The 8,018-nt window shown below is 58.1% G+C and overlaps 2 protein-coding genes across 2 annotated transcripts in view; both read left to right on the plus strand.

The window, feature by feature from the left end:
- The first annotated feature begins 242 nt into the window (after positions 1-242).
- On the plus strand, positions 243-5,939 carry CUNH8orf58 (chromosome unknown C8orf58 homolog). The gene is made up of 8 exons (XM_007450594.1): positions 243-291; positions 1,429-1,934; positions 2,250-2,390; positions 2,539-2,647; positions 2,776-2,888; positions 3,086-3,192; positions 3,706-3,808; positions 5,580-5,939. Exons 1-8 carry the CDS (start codon positions 243-245, stop codon positions 5,937-5,939), a joined length of 1,488 nt encoding a protein of 495 aa, XP_007450656.1.
- CCAR2 (cell cycle and apoptosis regulator 2) overlaps positions 5,494-8,018 on the plus strand; it is a 15,041-nt gene continuing 12,516 nt past the window's right edge. The window contains 6 exon segments of the mRNA XM_007450585.1: positions 5,494-5,579; positions 6,452-6,547; positions 6,818-6,909; positions 7,352-7,443; positions 7,648-7,762; positions 7,905-8,018. Of these exon segments, the coding sequence (XP_007450647.1) occupies positions 6,490-6,547; positions 6,818-6,909; positions 7,352-7,443; positions 7,648-7,762; positions 7,905-8,018 (471 nt within the window). The 5' untranslated portion in view covers positions 5,494-5,579; positions 6,452-6,489.

Raw genomic sequence — 8,018 nt, forward strand, 5'->3', positions numbered from 1 at the left:
GGGGGGGGGGGGGGGGGGGGGAGTGGGACCAGGCCCCGCCCCCGCGGCCCCTCTCCGAGCTCCCGCACACCTGCGCACCCCTCCCGCCGTCCCTCCCCCATCCCCGCTGGGAGTGTCCGGGGGCCTCGCCCAGCCAGGTCCGGACGCGCACCCGACAGCGGCGTGGGGACGCCGGCCGGGATCGCTCCGTCCGGCTGCAGCGGCCACGGCCGGGGCGCCGTGTCGGGGCCGGGATTGGGGCCATGCTGGGCCGGCGGCGCGTCTTCGCCGTGGAGCCGCTGGGCGGCCGGGGTGAGTCGCCCACCCCGGGGCCGGCCGGGACCTTTGGCCTGGAGCCGACTCCCGCGCCCGGGCCCCTGTCCGCGCTCCCCGCCCCACCCGGCACAGCCCGCCCGACCTCGCTGCGCCCTCCTCGCCGCTTCCCTTAGGAAGGGCCGGGGGATCGCGCCTTGCCCGTTGGAGACCCTCTGGCTTCTGGCGTTAAACCGACCGCCACCTCCATCCCATTTCCTCCGGGTCCACTTCCCTCTAATTCCCGGTCTGGATCCTCCTCTGACCGGCCCCTGCCCCAGCCCGCAGTTGCGAAAAGCTCTCTCCGCGGCGGCGGACCCCTTTCCAAAGGAGCCGCGCAGGGGTGGACTTCCTGGTCGACTTCCTTGCCCAGAGGGGCCTGGTTTGGCATCCCGTTCCAGCTCTCCCGCGTGCCGGGCAGGGAGACGAAGGCGGCCCTCCATCGTCTCCAGCCTCCGTTTCTGCATCCTTACAATCGGGGCACCCAGATCGCAGGAGAGCCTGGCACAGGCCAGGAGAGCTGTAGGAGAGGACAGCGAATGGGCGATCACGCTGTTTCTCCTCCTGCCCGCCTGGTTCCCTTTCTTCCGTTTAAGTTTTTCCTTTTCAACTCTCCAAAACCTTCTGTTTCTTACTTAAAAGAACAAAAGTCCAAAATGGTTATAGCGATTGTTATTTTTACTACCCAACTGCCCCCAGGAATTCCAGGATGGACTTCCTTTTGCATCCTGATGCCAGTTTGGGCCCAGGCTTCCCTCTTTGCGCCTTTCCCCCTCTCCCTGAGGCTGGGGCACAGTCATACTTCCCCATGGGGAGCACTTGAAGAGGCTACCGCTCACCAGTTATGGCTCAGAGGTCTTAGGCCAAGCTCAGGGGCTGGAGCACGAGGGCTCCCTGGAAGAAAAAGTGCTCACCCCTCCAAGGCAGATATCACTAACAATTACTTTTGTAAAGGGAACCCCATTCTAACATCTCCCAGCCAGGGTTGGAGAGAGAGCTGGGCGGGGCTGTGGCCGACCAGTCTCCTCCTGTCACCTCTGGCCCAGGACACTCCTCCTTAGGGAATGTCGCCAGCTGCCAGGAATGCCTGGGGTGTTGGGGCAGCCTGCCCAGCCTGATGACTGACTCTCCTTGCAGATGGGGCTGGCGAGGACCTGGCACGTGGTTGTGTAGTGCCTGGAGTCACCAGCACCTACAGACGGATCCCGGATGCCGCCCCAGGGTGGTCGGCAGACTCCTGCAAGGGGCACGGCCGGCTGAGAGCACCTGGGAGGCAGGTGCCGCTTCTCAAACTGGCCTCCCAGGACTCAGGAGTGGAGATGGCGGTTGGGGACAGGTCCCTAGCCACCTCACCGGGCCTTTCTCAAGACTCTCTGAACTCTGAGCCCACGCGGAACGCTGAGCCCCTGGCTCTGGGTGCCATGGAGCCTCCTTCCCGCCTAAGCCGGCTTCTAGCCAGCCGTAAGCTGGAGCAGGTGCTGGAGCGGTCCCGCCAGCTCCCGACTTCCTCTGCCAGCTTCTCACACTACCGCTCCCCAAAGCCGCCAAGCAACCCTGAGTATGAAATGCCCCTTTTTGGAGCAGGAGGACAGGAGGCCACCAAGGCAGAGAGTGACCTAGAGGCAGGCCTGGAAGAAGCAGAGGTGGTGAGTGCCAACTCTCAGGCGTGGGATGGAGATGCCTCCGCCCCCTAACTTCTTTTCCCTGGAGCTCTCTCGGGGTGGGGCTTTCCTTACCCCTCATTGATGTGTTGTGTGAGAACGTCTTGCCTCACCCCGCCCCCAGCTGTGTGGAGGTGGGCAGGTCCGGGGCCTGCTTGGCACTTTGCCTGGCTGGGCACTGGGAGGCCAGCTGGGTGTGCGTCCCTCCTCTCACTCATCCTGCCCCCATCTGCTGGCCCCTTAGGGTGCGAGTCTGGTTGAGTTCAGAATTCTCCCCTACCTCACTACGTCCCACAGGTGGGGGGCTTGGGGCCTGAAGCCTGGGCCTGCCTCCCAGGGCAGGGTCTTCGCTACCTGGAACACCTGTGCCTGGTGCTGGAGCAGATGGCGAGGCTGCAGCAGCTCTGCCTGCAGCTGCAGACTCAGAGGGCCCCTGGGGTGAGTGAGCTGTGGGCAGTCGGGCCAGCGGGCAGGCAGGTGAGTGGGGGATGCAGAGGATGGGGAGGGACCCCTGGAACCAGGACTCCCTTCAGAACAGCCTCAGCCCTCTAGCCAGGCCCTGAAAGCCCGTCTCTCCTGTGCACAGGATCCTAAAGAGGAGGAGCCGGCCCTGGCGCCTTCACCTCCACCCTCTCACGCCCCGGGCAGTGAGGTGCACGGGCGGTGGGAGCGGCTCAGCCAGACAGAGGAGACAGGTGAGGCGCAGTTGTGTCTCTGTCTGTATCTTGCCTGCCCAGGTCCCCATAGGCAGACCCCCTGAGCTCTGGGCTTGACGAGTGCCTTCCTGTTCCTGGCCTTGGGTAACTGGATTCTCTTTCCGAAGGAGCAAGCACAGCTTCACCCCCAAAGGTAGGGGTGCCCAGCGCCAGCCCTTCCAGGCTGTCAGAGGCCCTGGCAGAGCCAGCTCACACCTTTCCATCCTCCCAGGGGCACAGGGTAGGTGAGGGACGTACGTGGGGGCAGGTGACAGGATGCGGTGGAGGTCGGGGGTGGTTGGGATGTGTGCTAGAAAACGAGATCACCTGTTTGGAACAGGTGATTTGCTTTGGCTGTGCTGACAGCTATCTCTGGGAGCTTGGTCAGGGGTACGTTTTGGGGAGGGGCCCTGGGTGACCCTCTCACCCTCTGCTCAGCGGGATCTCTCCCACTGGAACAAGGTAAAGGTCCTGCTCAACCGGATCCGGTGGAGGAGCCCTCGACCTGCTGAAGCCGCTGCCCCTCCTGATGGCTCTGCCCCCAGGTGAGTCCTGTGGCTCAGCCCAGGGCAGAGGGAGGAGCCTGATGAGCTAGGATGCCAAGATTGCGCTGCCAGTTGTTATCTTCGTCCCTGCAAAATTTGAGAGACGTAGTCTTGGAGAGGGTGCTGGAAGAAACAGAAAGTGGTTAAAGCACCCCGTTTATGGATGAGGAGGCTGAGGACTGGGCTGGGGACGGAAGTCATTTTCCCGAGGCCACATGGTGAGTCAGTGGCAGAGCCAGGACCAAAAGATGGGAAATCCTCACATAAGCCCAGCAAGCCCTCACCCCTCAAAGCTGAAACTTAGGTCACCTCCCTGGGTTTCCCCAGGAAAGCAAGGATGCCACAGTGGATGCCGGGGGTTGGGGGGTAGGGGTCTATACTGAATAATTCTCCAGGGGAGATTATCCCTGTCAGTTAATATCCCCAGGCCTCCTACAATGCTTGGTCAACTCTGGGACCATCGTTACCTTTGTTTCCTCCTCCTAGCCTAGTGCCTCCTTTCTTTCTCCACAGGATTGCATCAAGGGACCTCCCTGAAAGGCCTCCAGGCCAAACCCTCCAGAAGACCTTTATGCCATCATTAGTGGTTAAGAAGCAACGAGCAAAAAACCTTACTGTATGCTGAGACTTCCTGGTGCAGGGATGTAACCCCAGCTGGGGGGGAGTGCAGTGAAGTCTTCTTCCTCGCCCTCTGCCCTGTTGCTGCTTCTGGGCACTGCCAGGAAAAGCTGTTGACCCTCAGTTTTGTCTCTGAGGCAAGGGCTGAGTCTTTCTCCTCTGAGCAGCCAAGGAACCCTGGGTCCCTGAGAGGCCCCAAGGTGCAGCAGCTCTCGGGCTCCTCCCTGGTTGCCAGAAATCCCTGGGCTTAGGCAATGTGAACTTACTGATTCATCTGGCGTCCATGGAGTGTGTTTGGCGTGGTGATCTGTCGGGGCCCAGCGTGTCGCTGGGGACTGTGGGACTGTCAGTGTTGTGAACTGGCTGGATCCAACCATCTCTCTGGAATCATGCACTCCAAGAGTCAGTCTTCAGGGTGAGGTAACTGCAGAACGATGGACTTGACCTTCACTCCTGAGCGGGCAGTTACTGATCTGGAGTCCTCCCTTCCTCCTCATACTTGCATGGGCAGCCCCAGGACAGAGAAGGGTGCTCTCTTGGCTGCCTCTGCATTGAATCTTGCCTGAAGACTGCACCAGGGGTGGGAGTCAAGGACAACATGGGGAACAGCAGAGTAATCTTCAAGGTCTATTCTCAGCTGCTTTACTCCTTACTAGCCTTTCCACGTCACAGCTGAAACCAGAGGCCCATACTAGCTTTTAGACCTTGACAAAAATCCCTTAAATTTTCTGAGCCATATCTTCCCACTTAATCTCCCAAATGGTATAATGATGCCTGTCCTACCTACCTCACAGGCTTGTTTTGAGGGTAAAGTGAGATTAAACTGTCTCAAAGTGCTTGGTGAATGTTAAATGAATAGGGAAGTGTGTTGGAGGGAGGCTAGACTGGAGGGTGATGGGAAGGTCAGAGGGTAAGGGGGAACTGGGATTGCTAATGGGGACTAAAATGGCCAGTGATTAGCGGCAAGACTTTGAGCAAGTCATTTCATTGAAGTCTCTCAGGTTTCATAGCTGAGAATTAGGACACTAATTCCTGACCTCCTTATCCCCCAAGGGTTGATGTGAGGACTAAAGGAAATGGTTGTGAGAACTCTTTGTAAATGTATACCTAAATATTGTGGAGGTTTATCTTACTATATAGCCTATTAGGTTCCTAGCTCTTTGTTAATTGAGAAAGGGGGAAAGTTTAGTCTCCTGCAGGTACGCAGGAGGTTTGTGGGGAGGGCTGTGCCGTCAACAGAAGGGTAGGGCTAGGGATGGTTGAATCAGACACAGGGACGACTTCTGGAAATGGCCACTGATCATGCATCCTCCTCCTCCTCCAGTCAGGAGGAGGTCAGCTGGTTCTCCTCCTCCTCCTCCAGTCAGCTGGTTCTCTTGCTGCTGCGGTCTTGGGATCTGCCAGAATGAGGCATAGGTGCTCCCTTGTGTTTGGGGCTCCAGCTCCAGCAGTCCTGGGACCAGGAACCAATTCTCCGAAGCCTGCTTTTCTAATGGGACACGTAAGAGAGGACACCACTGAGGCGCGGCTTCCTAACGCGCATCCGATCGGGGAAAGCGCACTTCCGCTCCACAGTTGGAGCGGGATGGCAGGCCGGGGTGGGGGAAGGGACAGGTCAGTGGAGAGGAGGGAGGGACCATATCCGGGAGAAAGGCAGCTTCCGACCAGTGGTCGCGCTTCCGGAGAGGCGTTTCCGGTGGCGGCAGCAGCAGCGGCTGTGGTGGTTCCGGGTGTCTTTGTCCCCCCGGTGTCGCGGCCCTGGCCCGCAGGTGGGTTGGGGGGCCTTCCGCCGCCCCTCTGCCTCTTCGCCCCTCCCCTGGCCGAGGGGCTGCGAGGGCCGGGCCTCGAAGATGAACCGGGCGCGGAACGGGCCGAGCCCCCCTTCGGCCTGCAAGTTCCGTCTCCCTGGCAACGGTCTCGGCCCTGGGGGCGGGCGGGAGGAGGAGAAACCGCGCGCCTTCGTCCTCCCACGGTGGCCTGGCCGCGGCCCGCCCCGGGATACTCGGCGCCGGCGGCTGATGAGGCGGGAGCCGAGGGCCGGGGAGCGCGGGAGCAAGAGGGCGGGCGCGCAGCCGGATTCGCGTTCGGCCGGGCCACGGAGCTGTCTTCCCACCCGCCCGTCCGGGTAACAACGGGCCGGGCTTCCGGGGAGAGGGCCCACACCATCTCCTCTCCGGCAGCAGCCTCCTCCATTTTTCCGGGCCTTGCGTGGAACTCTTTGGCGGATGCATTGAATGAATGAATGTCATCGGGGCTCTTTCCAACCCTCCACTCTCCCCAACCATCTGAGGGTGGCGTGGCATAGTGAGAGGAGCTCTAAGTTGTCGGGAGATCTGGGTGTGAGTCCTAGTTTTGTACCTACCTGGTTATGTGGCCTCGGGCAAGTCTCAGTCTCTCGGAGCTTCAGTTTCCTTTTCGTTGAAAGAGCATAACAGTATCACCCACCCCTAGATTATTGTGAGGGCTGACTGGAACATTGTAATTTCTCCACTTCCTGCTCCTTTTCATATTCTCACCACCCGTCTCCTCCTTTCCTTCTCAGTATCCATCTCTCCATTTTCCTTAAAATCCTTAGTTCCTTTTTGGGGGTAGATGGAAAACTTCCCTATGAGCTGTTAATTTATTTCTTTTCTGATTGAAGGTTTTTCCCCAAGTCTCTGAAAGAGGACAGCATTCCCAATGTCCCAGTTTAAGCGCCAGCGGATCAACCCACTACCAGGGGGACGCAACTTCTCAGGTGAACACCTTTATCTCTACTTGGCCTAGTACTGGGAAGTGTGTGTTTTGGAGTTAGTCTTTCAGAATGTGGCTTTTGGGGTTTCCGTGGTGGAGTGCAGTTTGCTGCTGACTTTTCTTAAGAAAAAGCATGACCGCAGTAGTTGTCGGTGAAACCCTATGTGGGACATGCTTGGATCCACTTTGCTCTTTGGGTTTACCGTTTCCTCTAGCTGAATCTAGTGCTTAAGATGGTAGGTGCAGTTTCTGGATTGCTTCTGTGTTCCAATAGGCGCAGCTTCAACATCTCTTCTGGGTCCTCCTCCTGGTTTGCTCACGCCTCCTGTGGCCACAGACCTGTCCCAAAATGCCAGGCACCTTCAGGTAGGTTGGGCATCCTATCTAGTGAGTTTCGGCACTCGGGACTTACCCCAGCATGTATGGTTGCCCGATGTTTTCATTCTTACATCACAGTGTTCATCCTTCCTGACACTCTTGTGCTCGGCCAGTCCAGAGGCGACTAGACATCTGTGACTGGGGAGTCCTAGGTTCTGGCTCTAGAGAGATCTCTAGGGTGCTTCTTGGAATTAACTGGAAATCCTAGAAGAAGCTTATGACTGAAGAATCCGCATGACTCCCCCCCCCAGTAGATTGATTGTGTCCACTGTACATATGCTTCCTTCTATATGTATGCATCCTTCCATGGGAATCTGTGCAGTACTCTGATTGAGCTGGGGGTGGGGCGGGGTGGATGAAGATGAGATGCTAATGGCAGAGCATGGACAAATGCTCCCTATTACCTTTAAACTGCACTCTTCTCTTATAGGGTGGAGAGAAGCAGCGGGTCTTCACTGGCATTGTTACCAGTTTGCATGACTACTTTGGGGTGGTGGATGAAGAGGTCTTTTTTCAGCTAAGGTAGGCTTGAGGCTGATCCCCTTCTGGAAATGCTTATTGGATTCAGTTCTGTCACCATACTGGTGGGTCCCCTATAATGCCATTGCTTTGCTGTTGTTATGCAAGGTGTGAGAAATCTTGATGGCAAGGGCCTCATAGGGACAGTCAGGGTGGCTTGGCCAGGGTTTCTCTCCTGACTGGGTCTCCTGGCTTGTGTGCTGGCAGTGTGGTGAAGGGCCGGCTGCCCCAGCTGGGTGAGAAGGTGCTGGTGAAGGCTGCATACAACCCAGGCCAGGCAGTGCCCTGGAATGCTGTCAAGGTGCAAACGCTCTCCAACCAGGTATTCATCTCTCCTTGGCATGTTTATTGGAAAGGCGTGGGAGGGAACCTTACTTTGGTCAAGGGGTTGGGGCTGCATCTTTCCAAGGTAGTGAGCAGGTCAGCTATGGGATGCTCTGAATTTCCTGGTTACTGTCTTGCAGCCCCTACTGAAGTCCCCAGCACCTCCGCTTCTACATGTGGCAGGCCTGGGGCAGAAGCAAGGGATTCTGGGAGCTCAGCCCCAGCTGATCTTCCAGCCTCACCGGATTCCCCCA

The sequence above is a fragment of the Lipotes vexillifer genome, unplaced genomic scaffold (assembly GCF_000442215.2).
Source record: "Lipotes vexillifer unplaced genomic scaffold, Lipotes_vexillifer_v1.1 scaffold567, whole genome shotgun sequence".
Lineage (NCBI taxonomy): Eukaryota > Metazoa > Chordata > Mammalia > Artiodactyla > Lipotidae > Lipotes > Lipotes vexillifer.

Coding starts and splice junctions, on each gene's coding strand:
- CUNH8orf58 (XM_007450594.1), top strand. CDS start 243: ATGCTGGGCCGGCGGCGCGTCTTCGCCGTGGAGCCGCTGGGCGGCCGG. Junction 3,193..3,705: donor CCTGATGGCTCTGCCCCCAG/GTGAGTCCTGTG, acceptor CTTTCTCCACAG/GATTGCATCAAGGGACCTCC. Junction 3,809..5,579: donor AACGAGCAAAAAACCTTACT/GTATGCTGAGAC, acceptor CCTGGCCCGCAG/GTGGGTTGGGGGGCCTTCCG.